Here is a 17,215-nt window from a genome sequence, read left to right on the forward strand (position 1 = left end):
CGTCAGGGTCAGGCATGATGTTGTGAGGGTGGCACCAGCTCCTGGTGGCTGCTGTCGCCTGCAGTGAAGGCTGTAGGTAGAGACCCTGGCCGCCAGCTGACCCTGGTCTGCCACACTCTCCTCCCCAGACCTTCACAGCATGGTGCAACTCGCACCTGAGGAAGGCAGGCACACAGATCGAGAACATCGACGAAGACTTCCGAGATGGGCTCAAGCTCATGCTGCTCCTGGAGGTCATCTCAGGTGAGGCGCTGAGCTGCCCTGCCCAGCCTAGCCTGGGCTGTGCCGCCCTCTTGCTACTGGGGGGGTGCTTTGGGTAGGGCCGGGCTTGGAGATCGGGGCACACACTAAGGCTCCTGTCTCCCTCTTTTCTCCGTGTGTGTCTCAGGGGAGCGGTTACCCAAGCCTGAGCGAGGCAAGATGAGAGTGCACAAGATCAACAACGTGAACAAAGCGCTGGACTTCATCGCGAGCAAGGGGGTTAAGCTAGTCTCCATTGGGGCTGAAGGTGAGCCATGCATCGGCAGGTGGTCCCTGCTCCCCAAACCCCTCCACCATGATGACTATCCTTGATAAATCAGACACTGAGCCAACTCAGACAAATGTCGCCTGAACTGGGTACCTGGGGCTTATACCTGCAGAGACCTAGCTACTCCAGGGGCTGAGATATAGAGGTTTAAAGCCAGCCCAGGCAGAAAAATCCATGAAACCCCACCACCAGCTCCCCCACCCTCCCAAAAAAAAAATACTGGCCAAAGGCTAGGCTGAAGGCATAGCTCAGGTGGTAGAGCACCATCCCAGCAAGTTTGAGGGCCTAGGCTTAAACCCTAGTAACACACACACACAAACGCGCGCGCACGTACGTGCAGGTGCATGCACGAAACCCAGTAGAGCAAGAGCTGACTGTGATGGTGCAGACCTGTGAACTCAGCACTCTGAGGATTGTGAGTTCACACCTGGCCTGTGCTACACAGTGGGACACTGCCTCACAAAATTAAAACCGAGGAATTGGCGCTGTGGCTCAAATGGTAGGGTGCTAGGCTTGAGCTGAAGAGCTCAGGGACAGTTCCCAGGCCCAGAGTTCAAACCCCATGACTGACTCCACAAAAACGAAAGAAAAAGGGAAACACACAGACTAAGAATGCAGTCCCAGTGGGAGGCACAGCCATGGAGCTGGGGGACAGTGGCTCTGACTTCTCATACTGTGCTGGACTTCCTGTCCACACCAGGGCCCCGCTGCCCTTCCCTGCCTCGTCTGTGGGTGGCCAGAGGGGCTCCAGGGACAAGGTGAACAAGGCTTCAGGGCAGCACTGGGACTTTGCCCAGGCCACACAGGCCCCAGCTTGGCCTCCCTGAGTGGACACTCGAGGTCCTCCCTCCCCAAGCCCTCCTTGGGGCCCGGGTTCAGTTCTCAGGCGCCTCTGGCGAGCTGAGGCCTGATGGAGCCCAGAGCACTGCTCATTAGTCAGCACAGTTTCTTGCCCTGACATCCTTGTTGTCCTAGCTTTTAGAAAAACAAAGAAAACTAATTGCTGCTAATGACAGGGCCCCAAGAATTTGGCCAGCACTGCACTCCAAGGCCTTTCCCTGGCCCAGGACCTCTCCGAGGAGGGGTGCCAAGCCTCACAGCCGTGGTCGAGGTAGCTGGTGTTTGAGAGTCAGGCCCAGGGGTTTCCTGTCCCTGCCCGCGCCCCCTCCTCCGGGCTCCATTCCAGCCTTCTGCTTCTCACAGCCGCGTTTGTTTTGTCCAGTGCTGGTCTGTAAATATGAAAGGGTCAGAGGACTGACCCAGGGCAGACCCAGCTTCATTAGAGAAAAACTCATTTGAAAATGTTCCCTGTTCATGCCTGAATTGGCTTTGTCCCAGTCCCTGAGCCTGCCGGGCCCTGGCAGACCAGAGCGCAATGTCCCAGAGCCTCTGGGCTTCAGAGCCCTGAGGGCCCTCCCCCTTGGCCTGGCAGCAGCCCTCCCCCCCCCCCCCCACTTCATTGTGCAGAGGTGAGGAGATGAGGGTACAGCCACAGGTCTAAGGAGCAGCTGTGGAGAGCTTTCCTCCTCGCCCGCCCGTGCCTAGGGTTGTGGTGTGGAGGACTGGCAAACTGCCTCTACTCAGGTCTGGGGCCCTGGATCTTGGGACAGGACCAGGCCAGGGCCAGGTCCTCCCCTTCCCCTTGGCTGCAGGCTGAAACTACTTCCAAAAGAAGCCTGACCTTGATTGGAGTCCGTTCTCAAATGTCGGGGAGCTCAGAACTTGTCTTTTCTCCTGAGCCCTCTGGTCATCTCCCACACTTTCCTCCACCGCCTGGTTGGTGTGCTCGCCTGAGGGCAGCCTGCCGTCGGAGGGGCAGGCTGGGTGCGAGGTGGATTCTTTAGGCAGGTCCTGAGGAAGCTGAGATTCGGGGAGAAGGCTTAGCCATTGGAGGGAAGGAGGCAAGCCACCCTTTGTGGGTACACCGAGGTACGAGGTCTCAAAACAAGGGAGATCCTAGCTCAGCCAGACTTGGCGGTACACACCTATAATCCCAGCACTTGCTTGGGAGTCTGAGGCACCCACATTCCGGGCCCACCTGGCCACAGAGCAATGCCTTATCTCAAAGGAAAGCTGGCACCAGTGGCTCATGCCTATAATTCTTGCTGCTCAGGGGGCTGAGAGCTGAGGATTGAGTTTTAAAACTAGTCTGAGCAGACTTGATACTCTGAACTCCATTTAACCAGCAAAAAGCCAAAAGTGGAGGATTGGTTCAAGTTGTAGAGGCCAAAGCCCCAGTGCTAGCGCACAATACACAAAAAAGAACAAATTACCCACAGGCTGCAGCTGAAAGATTGATGGGCACTGGCAAGGCCCGATCACCTGGGGCCGGCCTCGGGCCTTGGAGGCCTTCTGTCAGGGGTGCCAGACGGACGCCCCAGCTGCTATGCAGCTGTGGTGGGCTCTGGGGAGACTGCAGCGGCATGGCCAGGGGCAGTGGGCAGGTGTCAGAAATGGCGGATCCCTAAACCAGTGTGGCCTGGACACTGAGCATTCAGAGACGAGAGGCCATCTTCACCCCGAGGGTGGCACTGCTCATACAAAAGCAGAACTGCGCCCCACCACAGCTGTGAGCTGACAGGTCACGCCTGTGGGTATGTGGTGAGCCCTTGGCAGCCCAGAGGCTAACCGCCTGCCCTCCCTCCGTCCTTCCCCGCATGCAGAGATCGTGGACGGCAATGCAAAGATGACCCTGGGCATGATCTGGACCATCATCCTCCGCTTTGCCATTCAGGACATCTCTGTGGAAGGTGAGACTGGCGCCTTCTACTCTCAGCCTCATTTCTTCCCTCTTTGGGCTGCCTGCTCAGAGGCCCCCCACACCAGCAGCCCACCTCTCCCACAGAGCCCCTCCCCTGTGAGGAGATGAGGCCAGGCCTCCATTGCCAGTGCAGTGTGGCTAACGGCGGGCTCCTTCATCAGGTCCTTGGTGGCCTTGGGGCTGGACCGTGTGTTGTGTTCTGTCTGGGCTCAGCATGGTCTTTTGTTGAGCCAGCCTCACTGGCCTTGGATGTGCCTTGCAGAGACCTCCGCCAAGGAAGGGCTTCTGCTGTGGTGCCAGAGGAAGACAGCCCCGTACAAGAATGTCAACGTGCAGAACTTCCACATCAGGTAGGGCCACCCGCACCTACATTCCTGCCTGTGTCGTGAGTCCCTTACCTAGCAGCCTTCACATGGCATTGATGCCGGGCCCACACCCGCCAAGGTGAGCAGGACCTCGCGGCTCCCAGGGTCCACGCTGGGTGCCAGAGGCATTCCCCTAGTCTTCTGCCATTCACAGCGCATGGTTGCCTCCCCAGTTCTCTTGGGTTGATTGCAGAATTCTTTTTATTTATTTTTTTTCCCATTCCTAGGGCTTAGACTCAGGGCCTGGGCACTGTCCCTGGCTTCTTTTTGCTCAAGGCTAGCACTGTACTGCTTGAGCCACAGCCCAATTGTGGCTTTTTCTGTTTATGTGGTGCTGAGGAATCGAACCCAGGGCTTCCTGCATGCTAGGCAAGCACTTTACCGCTAAGCCCCATTCCCAGCCCTAATTGCAGCCTTGAGTGTAGGCTCCAAGAGATGATCTCTTTGTTGTTGTTTTGGTTGGGTATTGAACTCAGCCTCCTGGGCAAGGCACCTACCACCCGAGCCATTCCCCAGTCCTTTGCTTCTAGTTTCTCAGCTAGAATGGGCACTGTGGACTGGAGTGGGACTGCGGTCCTCCCACTTGTGCCTCCTGAGTAGCTGGAATCACAGGCACTCACCACTGTGCCCAGCTTGTTATCAGATCTCTAGCTTTTTCCTGGGCTGGCCACAGCCTGATCCTTCATGTTTGCTGGTGGTGAGGAAGGGAGTGCTTTCAGATGCCCTTTGCGCAGCGGCAGGCAGCACCCTTTATCATCTGTGTCTGGGGCAGAGGCGAGGAGATGACACTTGGGTCAGGCGGCATGGCACGGCCCTGTGGGGCCAGGGATCCGCACTCAGCTCTGCGTCTCCTTTGCTGCCACCGTGGCTTACTGCACTTGATTTTTTTTGGTGCCTGTTCTGGTACAAGAACCCAGGGCCTGGTCACCATCCTTAGTCTTTTGAGCTCTAGGCTGGTGCTCTACCACTAGAGCCACAGCTCTGCTTCCGGCCGGCTTTTTGCTGGTTGATTGGAGATAAGAGTGTTATGGGCTTTTCCTGTTCCAGCTGGCTTCAAACCACAACCCTCAGATCTCAGCCTCCTGAGTAGTCACTGGTCACCTGGCCACACACTCGCTTACCATTGAGTCCGGAGCCCCATAGACTGCCCGCTGCTTCCACAAGTGGGGGTGCAGCCCTTCCCTACCTCCAGACCTGTAGAGGCGCCATGCAAAGCTGCCAGAGCAGAGCTGGGTCGGAAGTAACTGAGCCAGCGACTCCAGGCAGCTGGCCCTTTGTCACCAGGAAGGTGTGACTTGATGGGGCCGGATTCTTCCTGAGACCCTGAGGCTGCACCACATCCGGGCCCCATGTAGCCTCGGGACCAGGCCTTGGGGGAGGTCACCCTGGGTGCTACGTCACCAGCCAGGCCTTGTCATTCCAGCAGTCTCACCGGCTTGTCACTGCCTGGGTCTCATGGTTACTTAGTAACTGCTGACTGCCCTGTTGTACATTCCCGGCCTTCGGGGCAGCCCAGGATCATGGCCCCAGGCTAGGTGGCGGCAGGTCACGCTCACAGCTGTTCCAGCAGTGCCTGCCGCATGCCAAACATGGCCCTCGTCACCTCTGCCTTTCCCCTCCAGCTGGAAGGATGGCCTGGCCTTCAACGCCCTCATCCACCGCCACAGACCCGAGCTCATCGAGTATGACAAGCTGAGAAAGGTGCGCGTCTCCTCGGCCCCCAGCCTCCACTGCTGGCCTCCTCAGGCTGTGCCTGGCCCACGGCCCTCCCTGGGGCACTTCCGCCTCCCCTCGTGGGTCTTGCAACCAGCCAGGCCTATTTCACAGCCTGACCTGTGGGCCCTCTAGTTCTCCTTTGTTGACCTTGTGGATTCTAGAAGATTCTCCCCAAGTGGCGGGGTGGGAGCTGACCCAACCCTGCCCTCTGGGAGCTCCTGGCCTTATAGCTAAGGCAAGGGGCTGTGTCCAAAGCAACCAGCCACCCAAGGTCAGGCACCTTGTCTGGGCCACTGTGGAGTAGCTGCCCTAGGGCGGAGGTGCCGCTGTAAAAGGAGGGTGCCCCTGGTGCCCTGAGCTGGCGGGGTCAGGAAAGGCGCAGGCCTGGCCCGCTCTAGCCCCATGGGAGTGGGAGTGTGGCATGGCTGGAAGTGGGAGTGGGTAGTGAGGAGCCCACAGGGAGCTGGTGCTGGTCTTGGTGGAGGAATGGGGGTGCTCTCAGACGGGTTCCAGGGAAGGGGGGTTCATATGAAGTCTGTGGGTGATTAGAAATTGTGTATTTTCTTAAGAAGAGAAGGTCCCTAGCTAGCTCCACTTGGGTAGGAATTGCATCCACTGAGGTGTGCCCTCCTCCTTCCTGCCCAGCGCACATGTGGCTGAGCACTCCTAAGAATGCCTCCCCGGCCTACCCTCTGCCCTCTGCCCCCTGCCCCCTGCTGATGGCCTTCTGTTTCCCTATTCTCCCAGGATGACCCGGTCACCAATCTGAACAATGCCTTTGAGGTGGCCGAGAAGTACCTGGACATCCCTAAGATGCTGGACGCAGAGGGTGAGTGGTTGCTTCCGCTTCGTCATGTCCCATGCCCGAGGCTCTCCGAGGCTCCGCCTGTGGCCCCCATGAGATCCGGGGTCGCCGCACAGCCCACAGAGCCAGCATGACAAGCCCAATGGACCTGGGTGGACGGGGCCAGGCCTGTCACCCCGGGAGCCCTAGCAGGGACCACCCGGGCCTGCCTTGCCGGCTGCGGGCATGGACGGGAGCTCCTGAAGGCCCAGCTCTCTGGGGCGGAGGCCGGGACCTTGGCAAGGTGGTCTGGGCGGGCTGGCACCCACTCTCCCCACCCTGCCTGCCAGAGTAGAATGTGGTGTGCTTTTTTTTCTTTTCCTTTTCCGGATTTTCTCCGTTTCCCAGCCAGCACCCCTTCCCCCAGCCGTGACCGTGGCTCCGGCCTCCTGTGGCCTCGGAGTTCACTGTGTGGAGCCCCTGGAGGCCGCCCTCTGGGAAAGGAAGCAGCCGTTCCCACAGCCCCTGCTGGCCCGGGCCTTGGGGAAGGGGGAGGGGGTGGCCGAGCCCGGCCACACAGGTGCCACGAGGTCCCTCTCCAGGCCTGGCTGAGCCTACGCCTGCCCCACCCCCGCTCGGGCGGTTTAACCCTTGTTGTTCACTTGCAGACATCGTGAACACGGCCCGGCCCGACGAGAAGGCCATAATGACCTATGTGTCCAGCTTCTACCATGCCTTTTCGGGAGCGCAGAAGGTACCGGGCACGGAGGCAGGCCCTCCTCGCCGCCACTGCCCAATGCCGCCGCTGCGCTCGCCTCCTGGCTCACCTCATTTCTCTTGCAGACGGCAGTGGCTCTCTCCGACTGGAAGCCACCCCCCCTCGCTCCTGGGCAGCGCACTGGCCCCCTTTGCACCCTGTGTCTGTGCAGCCCCCACTTAGTGCCAGGCATGGGTCACGGATGGGCATATGGTTAGGCGCAAGGCAAGCGAGCTCCTTGCACATAGCTGTTCCATGGAATAACAAGGCAGTGGAGGACAGGGGAAGTGGCCAGATGACGATTGGGGCAAGTGCAGAGGCCCTGAGTTAGGAGTCAGGAGAGGATCAGGACACACGCAGCTCCGGCTGGGAAGTGATCAGATTGTGTCACACCCAAAGGGCCTCAGGACCTTGAGGTTTGCTGGCTGGGGGGGGGGGGGGGGTGACTGATTATTGTTTGAGGCAGTGGCTCTCTATGTATGTAGCCTAGGTGGCCTTAAACTGTGATTGTGCTTTAGCCACCTGAGTGCTGAGATTACAAGTGTCAAGGGATTTTGTCTGAGGGTGGATGCTACCTGTGAGGTGATCCTACTTGTTTTCAGAGAAAGAAAACAGGAACCAGCCGTCAGTGTGAGTCTGACTCCTAGCCTGCTTATAGAGGCATGGGCGCAGCGAGTCTGGTGGAAGAGGAGGCCCCGCATTCAGAGCCCTGTCCCTCATTTGCCCCCCATGGCAGGGCAGCGTGCGCACCCAGGCCTGAGTGGGGCTGGCTTCCAGTCCCGAGCAAGCGCTATCCTCCTGCATGAGCCTCGGGCCGCCGCCCGCCCGCCTCCTGCGTCTTTCACTCTCTCCTGCCTCTCTCTCTTTCTCTCTCTCTCTCTGCACAGATATTGTGGGCACTCTGAGGCCAGATGAGAAGGCCATCATGACTTACGTGTCCTGCTTCTACCACGCTTTCTCGGGGGCCCAGAAGGTGAGCTGGGGCAGCGGACCCCACGCTGCTGTGCCTCGCACACTTGCCCGCTGTCACCTGGCATCCCCACCCTCCGTCTGTCTGTTTATGCTCGAAGTCCTGGCTCTCCTCTTACCAGCAGGGGTGTGCCCCAGGGTCCAGCTTGGCAGCCCCCCCCCCCCCAAAGCTGGTCACATTTCCTGCTGGCCAGCATGTGAAGGAAGGGGTTAAATATGAGCCCAGCAGGGTGGCTCCGCCCCCCTTGGAGAAGGAAAGGAAAGTCAGGTTCGCAGAGCCCAGGGGCCATTCTTGAAACAGTAGTGTGGCCTCCCAGTCTCCCCCATGGTGGCTTTCTGTGTGGCCCTGGGCAGCCTCACTCTGGGTGTGGCCAGCCCTGCGTGGGGAGCGGGGTCCTGTCAGCCCCGGGTTCCAGTGTTGGAGCTGCCAGCAGAGGGCACTGCCCACCAGCTCAGGAACCAGCATGGCTCCAGGCTGTCGCCACTTCACCAGGCAGGAACAGGGAGGGCCTGAGTGCACACAGGGAGGAAGGCTGAGTGGGGACTGGCACTAGAAGGTTCCTTGCCATGATCCCTGACTAACAGCGAGGCCGCATTGCTCTCACTCCCTTCAGGCCTCTGCTTGCACAGACTGTTTTCCTGCCTGAAGTGTCCCCTGTGCTTGGGCTGACCTTGGGAATGGAGGCCTCAAGGACCTCTGGGGGGTTGTGGGTGGGTGCAGGTACCCATGAGGAAAGCCCAGCTTGGAGTGTGGGGAGATTTGGGCACAGAAGGCCAGCCTTCAGGAAGCGGGCCTCCTTGGGGAGCAGAGTGCTACAGCTTTGCCTTGGAGGACAGCCTTGCTCTGTTGTTTCCCCTGTGACATCAGAGCATGTTCTCCGGGCCTTTGTTTCTGCCCATAGTTGGTTTCTAGTCACTAAAGCAGTTGCTCACCAAGTTGTTAGCTGGAGGTCTGGGACTTGAGTGGACACACGGACCTGGGGTCATCTGTGCAGTTGGGGGTCAGGCGCTGACCCCTGTGATGCCCCTGGTTCACGCCCCCTGCGCGTGCCGGCAGTGGTGCCGCCTGTGCCTGGCTGTGCCCCCCTCCCCGCCCCCGCTTATCCCCGTGTGGTGTGTGGCTGGCGGCGACAGTGCCAGCTCCCGAGCCTCTGGTTTTCCTCCCCGTCGCTGTAGACCCTCCTCACTATTTCTGTTCCTGTTCTGTTGCTGTTCCAACTCCTCTGGGACCCTTTCTGTGCTTCCTGAAAGGTACCTGGTCTGCTGTGTGACCCCCACACCTCACCACCTGCAGGCTGCTCCCTGTACGTGTGGACAGGGCTGGCTCCCTGCCCCCCACTCCCCCGTGTGCCCCCCAGCTCCTGAAGGGGCACCCCCGCCGTGAAGGCTGGGCATGCAGCACGCTTAGGGCGCCAGCACCCATGCTGCAGCGCCCCTCCTACCCACCAGGACGTGATGTGGGAGGCCTCCCTGGCTCTGTGAAGGGCAGCTGCTCTTCCTGTCTGTCCCTTCCCTGGGGCGCTGGTGTGGACTCTGCTTTTGAGGGTCGTGTTGGTCAGGAGTGAGGGTCGCCAGCCCCCGGCAGCCCTGACTTTTTGCCTCTGCTCCAGGCTGAGACCGCCGCCAACCGGATCTGCAAGGTGCTGGCTGTCAACCAGGAGAACGAGCACTTGATGGAAGACTACGAGCGGCTGGCCAGTGACGTGAGTGTCACACGCACAAGCACACACGCACAGCAGCCACCCTGCAGTTGGACCCGGCGCCTGGGTGGCCTATCAGTTTGGCTTCAGAAGGCAGAGGGTCAGCCTGGTAGTCGTCACGCTAGCTGGCTTGGGGCTGCGCACTGGCGATAGGACAGCCATTTCTCCTCCTGAACCACTAGCTCCTCGGCTAAGGTTTGGCGGCTCACAGACGCTTTGTGGCAGGCTGTGGGCCTGGTGCCACTCACAGTCCCTGAGCCTCCAGCTCTGTCAGCCAGACCTCGTGGAACCAACAGCCACGGGGAGGGGGGCCACATCCCCACAAGTCCAGACTGTGAGGTCCCGGTGGGTTAGGGAGCGGGAGCCCCCCGAAGGGGCCCTTGGGCAGGGGCCAGCCCCGGCAGTGTGCCGAGCACCCGTGCCAGTGCCACCCCGGCTTCTCGGGCCCACAGCTGCTGGAGTGGATCCGCCGCACCATCCCCTGGCTGGAGGACCGGGTGCCCCAGAAGACCATCCAAGAGATGCAGCAGAAGCTGGAGGACTTCCGCGACTACCGGCGCGTGCACAAGCCGCCCAAGGTGCAGGAGAAGTGCCAGCTGGAGATCAACTTCAACACGCTGCAGACCAAGCTGCGCCTCAGCAACCGGCCGGCCTTCATGCCCTCCGAGGGCAGGATGGTGTCGGTGAGCAGCCGCGGGGCCGGGCCTCACTCCCCCACCCCCTCCACACGCAAGAACACCCCAAGCTCAACTTGGCTCGTGTGGTCCACTGGGGTTTGGGCTCCTCACTCACCAGGATGGGGACTGTGTGACCTGGACAGATGTCCCTAATGCCCAGAGCCTCGTCCACACCATCCATCCATCCACTTAGTGTCAGGACTGCCTCACCTGAGAGCCCCGTGTCCTGTCCCGTCCCCCCTCCCCCTGCCCCCCAGGACATCAACAACGGCTGGCAGCACCTGGAGCAGGCGGAGAAGGGCTACGAGGAGTGGCTCCTGAACGAGATCCGCAGGCTGGAGCGGCTCGACCACCTGGCCGAGAAGTTCCGGCAGAAGGCCTCCATCCACGAAGCCTGGACTGATGGTGCGCCCCCACTTGCTCTCTGTGCCAGGCCTCCTCGGGGTCCCGTCCTGCCCCAGACAGCCCTCCGTTCGCCTCTGAGGCCCCATCCTGGCTGTTGTCAGCCTCCACTGCCCCACCTGCAGAGGGCACACCCTGGCAGCCCATGTCCTGAAACGTGCCCATGCCCTGCCCGTGTCCTGAAACGGCAGTGCTGTCCCCCCTCCCTAGTCCTCTGTCCCATGAAGCTCCAGGGGCCAAATACCCTTAGGACACGGCCACTGCCTGGGAAAGCTAGAGCCACCTCCAGGCAGGTGTGGCTCCGGGGAGGCCTGAGTTCAAACCCAGAGCCCTGCATAGCCCCGGCCTGTGCTCCTGGCGGCCTCCCTCCTCACCACCCACTGCCCCTGCCCCCTGCCGGCGCCTTCCTTGCGCACTCATTGTGGCTTCCTGCACCACAGGCCCGGGAGGGGCCTGCCTGTGCCAGGACCTGCGTTGGCAGTGGTGCCATCTTGTGGGGGAACAGGCTGGCATTTAGCTGCTTAATTCCACATCTGTCCTGGGGTCCCTGCAGGGAGCTCTCAGGTGGCAGATTTTTGCTTTTCTTGTCAGAGCCCTGGGACCCAAGGGCATCATTGTGTCTGTGCCCATCTCAGAGTAAGGGGAACCCTGTGTCCCTGTCCACTCCCCTGGGGAGTCCCCTCCGGGGAGGCTCTGCCCGGGCCCCCCAGGCACCAGGAAGACACTTCCAGAGGGCAGAGCACAGCTGCTGAGTTGGGGGCCCCCAGGCGGTCTCCCTACTCCAGCACGATCCTGAACCACACCTCCTGTGGGTGGCTGAGCGGAGGAGGGTGCTGGTTCCCTGCCCACCTTAAATATCACCCCAGTGACAGTCCAGTGCTGCAAGGTACTGTTGCCCACCTCGTCTCAGGGACGAGGGGCTGGGGCTCTGGGCATGGCTGAGGGAGAGCGGAGCTGCTCTTCGGAAGGGTTCGAGGGCCCCTCAGAACCAGGCCCCGAGAGGAGCTTGAGCTCTGCTGGCCATTGGCCTGGCCCTCCCCTGCTCCCAGCAGGGCCGTGAGCGTTTGCTCTGGTGTGTAATTAGCGCGGCTCCAGGACTAATGACAGTGTGTGTGCCTTCAAAGGCCCCACCTGCCCTGCCCACAGCTCCCACAGAGAAGGCCAGGGACTGCATAGCGCAGCCGCCATGCTGGGGGCAGGGGGGGGCACAGCTGCCCCTCTCCTGGCCCGCCGGGGCCCACCCTGCCTCCCATTGCTGCCCTCTACAAACCATGTCTTAGCTTCCCTGCCACCATGCCAAAGTCCTGTTCTGATGGCACACTGACAAAGCACACTCGGGTTAGAACACAAGTTGAGTTCAGGCCTGCCAACTCCAGTGTGTCTTCTCCATTCACAACACAAGACCTCACCTGCATGAAGCACCAGAAAGCCACGAGTGGAGCTGGAGCCAAGTGTTAGCGCAGCACTAGACTCAAGCACAAAGCTCAGGGACAGCATCCCAGCCCCCAGTTCAAGCCCCAGAACCAGCACACACACGAGAGATTTCCTGAAGGGCAAGAAAGAAGGTTCCAGAATTGTCTAGGATCCCCTGTGGTTGGACAGCCCTGTGGGTGCTGTGCTGTTGTCCATGGGCCCTTCTGCCCCCCAGGGAAGGAGGCGATGCTGAAGCACCGGGACTACGAGACGGCCACTCTGTCCGACATCAAAGCGCTCATCCGCAAGCACGAGGCCTTCGAGAGCGACCTGGCCGCGCACCAGGACCGTGTGGAGCAGATCGCTGCCATTGCCCAGGAACTCAAGTGCGTGTGGGCACGGCACCCCTCCCTCCACCTGCTGCCAGACCCGAGGGAGAGCCTGAGGGGGGGTCAGCTCCCACAGCCACACAAGGCACCCATTGTTCCGCCTGGCCGGGTTTAGCCCCGCCCCGCCCCGGGCAGATAAGCTTGGGCACAGTTAGTACAGGCGCCCCTGAGCCGTCAATGGGGCCTCAGTCCTGCGGGGCCGGGGCGGGGGCCCAGGGCAGAGGAGGCCCCAGCCATTACTTTATGGAAAACGCACCAGCCTTCCCAAAATAGCTGGCTGCTCTAAAATAGGATCCATGGCTGGAGATGCCCTTTCCATAGACACCCCAGTGTTCTGCCCTTGTGCAAGGCGCTGGTCCCAGGGCAGGGCCGCTTCCTCCTGCCCCACTTGCCCCTGCCTGCAGGACTCCCAGAGGCCCACAGCCTGCTGGGCCTCCCCACCAAGCATTAAAGATCACTTAATCCCCACAACAACCTTTGTCACATGGGGAAACTGAGGCACAGAGAGGTCAAGGGCCTGGTCTAAGATCACCCAGTTAGAGTAGAAGTGTCTCCTGCCCAGCCCTTGCCTGCTCTGCCCCACTGCCAGGACCTGCCGCTGGTCCATCGGCTCACCAGCTTTGCCGCCTGCTTTCCCTTCCGAGCCTTCAAGGCCCACGGCCTGCTGTCCGGGAGGCAGGGCCCTCTCGGCTGGTGCAGGCAGAGCATCCCAGTCTCAGGGAGGAGGCGCGTTCCCTAGGAAGAGCACCATGGGCTGCAGGCCCCGGGCACCCGCTGCCCCTGCTCGGCCTTCTGTTCTGGGGCCAGCTCCCTGAGTCTGAGTAGATCCACCATGTCCTGGGGCCCCCCAGAGCATTGGGTGCCACCGGGCTCACTGCCGTCCATCTGTCCTGCAGCGAGCTGGATTACTATGACTCCCACAACGTCAACGCCCGGTGCCAGAAGATCTGTGACCAGTGGGACGCGCTGGGCTCCCTGACACACAGTCGCAGGGAAGCGCTGGAGGTGAGTGGGCTTCTCCAGGGGCGCTCTGACACCTCGGCCCCTCCCCAATGGCAAGCTGACCCCCTTCCCACCCTCTCCACGCTCCAGAAAACAGAGAAGCAGCTGGAGACCATTGACCAGCTGCACCTGGAATACGCCAAGCGGGCCGCCCCCTTCAACAACTGGATGGAGAGTGCCATGGAGGACCTGCAGGACATGTTCATTGTCCACACCATCGAAGAGATCGAGGTCCGCCCACTCCCCTTCCCCAAGCCAAGTCCCCGGGGAGCCGGGCTGCCCCTCATGCCTGCTCTTCCTCCCCACCAGGGCCTCATTTCAGCCCACGACCAGTTCAAATCCACCCTGCCGGATGCTGACCGCGAGCGCGAAGCCATCCTGGCCATCCACAAGGAGGCGCAGAGGATCGCCGAGAGCAACCACATCAAGCTGTCAGGCAGCAACCCCTACACCACTGTCACCCCCCAGATCATCAACTCCAAGTGGGAGAAGGTGTGTTGGGCCCCCACCCCCAGAGGGCAGCGCTGGGCCAGCCGGGTGTGGAGGGGCCCCGCCCTGACGCCCCGGGCTGCCTCTCCCAGGTGCAGCAACTGGTGCCCAAGCGGGACCACGCGCTCCTGGAAGAGCAGAGCAAGCAGCAGTCCAACGAACACCTCCGCCGCCAGTTCGCCAGCCAGGCCAATGTGGTGGGGCCCTGGATCCAGACCAAGATGGAGGTGAGATTCAGGATGGGCCCAGCAGGGTGATATGGGTGAGACAGCCATGCCAGGCAGAAAGTCACGGGGGGCATGGTGAGCCCAGCTGGCCCCGCATGGTTCTTTGCTGCGGGAGGGCTTATAACAGGCGCCTGAGCTGGCGAGGGCAAGGGGATGGCACAGGCCTTGCCCATCAGCGCCCTGCGGGGCCGCTCCCTCCCCACAGGAGATCGGCCGCATCTCCATCGAGATGAACGGGACGCTGGAGGACCAGCTGAGCCACCTGAAGCAGTACGAGCGCAGCATCGTGGACTACAAGCCCAACCTGGACCTGCTGGAGCAGCAGCACCAGCTCATCCAGGAGGCCCTCATCTTCGACAACAAGCACACCAACTACACCATGGAGGTGTGCAGCCTGCCCTGCCTCCCCGGGAAACACGGGGGACACAGGGCCTCCCTCTTGCTAGGCAAGGGCTGTGCTGCTCAGCTATGCCCCTGGCCTGAGCACCTTGTGGTCGTCATTTAAGAATGGCTGCAAAGCCAGCTTGTGGTGGTACATGCTTGTCATCCCAGCACTGAGAGGCAGGAAGACCTTGAGTTCCAGACCAGCCTCAGCTACATAGGGAGACCGTGTTTCAAAAGCCCAGAAGAAAAGAATTATAGACTATAAAATGCTCATCTCCCAGCCCCACGGGCCATCGCCATGATAGCACCCCTCTTGAGCTCTGTCTCTCTAGGGACCCAGGAAGGCCCCATTTCCCACCCTGTTGGTAGGTGGATCTAAGCTATACCACAAGCCACCGGCCTGGCCTGCCCCGCCCCCTAGAGAGCTAGTTGAGCCGGCCGTGTGCACAGAGTGCCCCCTGGATCTCTGCCTTAGGTGCACACTGGTTGCCAGGGGCAGCCCAGGCGCCATAGTCCATCCCACAGATAGGGGTGTGGGGGTAGTGTGGGGCTCCCAGGGGCAGCCCCAGCTCATGGCCACAACTGTTCCTCCACAGCACATTCGTGTGGGCTGGGAACAACTGCTTACCACCATCGCCCGCACCATCAACGAGGTGGAGAACCAGATCCTCACCCGCGATGCCAAGGGCATCAGCCAGGAGCAGATGCAGGAGTTCCGTGCCTCTTTCAACCACTTCGACAAGGTGAGCCGCCCCTCCTTCCGCCCGCCCCATCCTCTCTTCTCTGTCCCCGTCCTGCGTCCCCTGTGTGGTCACACGTGTGGGTCTCTTGTTGGGGTCTGGGTGCAGCCTCTTAGAGGCCCTCAACGTCAATGTGGCCCCGTCCCTGCCCGGCCTGCTCTGCTGGCCCTGGCCCCTCATCCCCTGAGGCCCAGGCCTCCACACTGTGTACCAGGCAGAGGCAGGACCAGGGTCCCCATCAGCCTGGCTGTCCCCCCCCCCCCCCATGTCTGTGATTGCCTCTAACTGCGTTTCCCTCCCCCGTGTCCTCCCCTGCCCTCTGCATGCGGCCTGGCCCCTTCCCCACTCCTGGCCTGGTGGCATCGGCCCGCACACCTGCCTTCGATGGCCCGGCAGGACCATGGTGGGGCTCTGGGGCCCGAGGAGTTCAAGGCCTGCTTGATCAGCCTGGGCTACGACGTGGAGAACGACCGGCAGGTACGCGCACAGGCCCCCTGGACGCGGCATTAACTGCTCTTCTTTCTCTCCTCTCTCCCTCCTGCCATCGTGCCCATCTCACCGGCTCTCGCCTCCTCCCCGCCCTCCCGTCTCTCACTGTCCCCTTACCTGGTCTCTCGGGGCCTCCTGTGTCCCTGCTCTGCACTGTCCTGTCTGCCTGCTGCGCGCACGGGGCGCCTCTCTGCCTCCTCTGCTATGGCTGCGTCCATCCGGGAGCAGAAGCAGACAGGCAGCATGGACTCGGATGACTTCAGGGCTCTGCTTATCTCCACAGGATACAGCCTGGTATGCAGCTCCCGCCCCGCCTCTGCCGCGCTCCTGCCCCTCCCCCGCAGCGCCCACCTCCTGTCCTCCCCCACACTCCTGCCTGCCTTGCCAGCTCCTTCCTGCAGCCTCGGGGCAGTGCCCCCCTCTCCCTCTCTGTTTTCTCTCTTCCCGGCCCTCCAGAGCTGACCAAGTCTGGGGGCGGGAGACCCCCTCTCCTGAGACGGGCGGGGTGTGGCAGGCTGACCACTCAGCCTTGCTCTGCCACTTGCTTTCCCAAGGGCAAGCCGCTGGCGCTGCCACTGAGTGTGTCTGCCTGCCCACCCCACCCCGCAGGGTGACGCCGAGTTCAACCGCATCATGAGCGTGGTGGACCCCAACCACAGTGGCCTCGTGACCTTCCAAGCCTTCATCGACTTCATGTCTCGCGAGACCACCGACACGGACACGGCTGACCAGGTCATTGCCTCCTTCAAGGTCCTGGCAGGGGACAAGGTAAGCGAGAGCCCACCAAGACACCGGGACTGGGTAGGCCAGGTCAGCACAGGGGTGCCATGACTCTGTCCTGCCTATACCCCAGAACTTCATCACAGCTGAGGAGTTGCGGAGAGAGCTGCCCCCCGACCAGGCCGAGTACTGCATTGCCCGCATGGCGCCCTACCAGGGCCCTGATGCCGTGCCCGGTGCCCTCGACTACAAGTCCTTCTCCACGGCCCTCTATGGCGAGAGCGACCTGTGAGGGCTCCCGCTGCCCGGACCAAAGCCCCTCGGCCTCCCGGCGGGGCTGGGGACTCCCTGCCCCATCCCGACTCTGTATCTATGCAAAGCCCTCTCTGTTGGTCCCTGGGGGCAGTGGACAGAGAGGAGCTGGCAGGCTCTCTCCTCTCTCTGGGGGTCCGCCAGGGGCTCCCCCCACCTAGAAGGGGGGGCGGAGCCCAGGGTCGGTCAGCACCTCTGGTCTGGTAAACACAAGCATTTTTTTAAATCCATGCGGAGGGGACCGAGGCTCCCACACCCAGGCCAAAGCCCCACGTGCCTTGTCCAGGAACCGCCCCGCAAGGTCCAGCAGGGGGCGCCGCTGCTCTGTGCTGGACCAGACCCGCCAGCCCGTCCTGCCCCAGTGGGACTCCAGTGATGGTGACGGCCAGG

At 61.5% G+C, this 17,215-nt stretch overlaps 1 protein-coding gene and 1 long non-coding RNA gene across 3 annotated transcripts in view; one reads left to right on the plus strand and one right to left on the minus strand.

Annotated features, from left to right (window-relative positions):
- Actn4 (actinin alpha 4) overlaps positions 1 to 17,182 on the plus strand; it is a 53,375-nt gene extending 36,193 nt beyond the window's left edge. The window contains exons 2-21 of one of the 2 annotated variants that reach the window (XM_048330112.1): positions 129 to 243; positions 389 to 508; positions 3,193 to 3,279; positions 3,553 to 3,640; positions 5,278 to 5,356; positions 6,119 to 6,200; positions 7,800 to 7,885; positions 9,492 to 9,584; positions 10,034 to 10,264; positions 10,516 to 10,663; positions 12,309 to 12,459; positions 13,359 to 13,467; positions 13,555 to 13,695; positions 13,774 to 13,956; positions 14,046 to 14,180; positions 14,386 to 14,565; positions 15,161 to 15,307; positions 15,701 to 15,781; positions 16,403 to 16,561; positions 16,647 to 17,182. In XM_048330112.1, coding sequence (XP_048186069.1) covers positions 129 to 243; positions 389 to 508; positions 3,193 to 3,279; positions 3,553 to 3,640; positions 5,278 to 5,356; positions 6,119 to 6,200; positions 7,800 to 7,885; positions 9,492 to 9,584; positions 10,034 to 10,264; positions 10,516 to 10,663; positions 12,309 to 12,459; positions 13,359 to 13,467; positions 13,555 to 13,695; positions 13,774 to 13,956; positions 14,046 to 14,180; positions 14,386 to 14,565; positions 15,161 to 15,307; positions 15,701 to 15,781; positions 16,403 to 16,561; positions 16,647 to 16,805 — 2,574 coding nt within the window. In that variant the 3' untranslated portion in view covers positions 16,806 to 17,182. Of the gene's footprint in view, positions 1 to 128; positions 244 to 388; positions 509 to 3,192; positions 3,280 to 3,552; positions 3,641 to 5,277; positions 5,357 to 6,118; positions 6,201 to 6,823; positions 6,910 to 7,799; positions 7,886 to 9,491; positions 9,585 to 10,033; positions 10,265 to 10,515; positions 10,664 to 12,308; positions 12,460 to 13,358; positions 13,468 to 13,554; positions 13,696 to 13,773; positions 13,957 to 14,045; positions 14,181 to 14,385; positions 14,566 to 15,160; positions 15,308 to 15,700; positions 15,782 to 16,402; positions 16,562 to 16,646 lie in introns of both variants that reach the window. The other variant, XM_048330111.1, reaches the window with a different exon arrangement.
- On the minus strand, positions 1,242 to 13,340 carry LOC125339040. The gene is made up of 3 exons (XR_007208386.1): positions 13,329 to 13,340; positions 7,269 to 7,272; positions 1,242 to 1,457 (listed from the first exon to the last, which is right to left on the minus strand). It is a non-coding gene; the product is annotated as an uncharacterized LOC125339040 (long non-coding RNA).
- Positions 17,183 to 17,215: the final 33 nt, after the last annotated feature.

Source organism: Perognathus longimembris, chromosome 20 (genome assembly GCF_023159225.1).
Source record: "Perognathus longimembris pacificus isolate PPM17 chromosome 20, ASM2315922v1, whole genome shotgun sequence".
In the NCBI taxonomy this organism is placed as follows: Eukaryota; Metazoa; Chordata; class Mammalia; order Rodentia; family Heteromyidae; genus Perognathus; species Perognathus longimembris.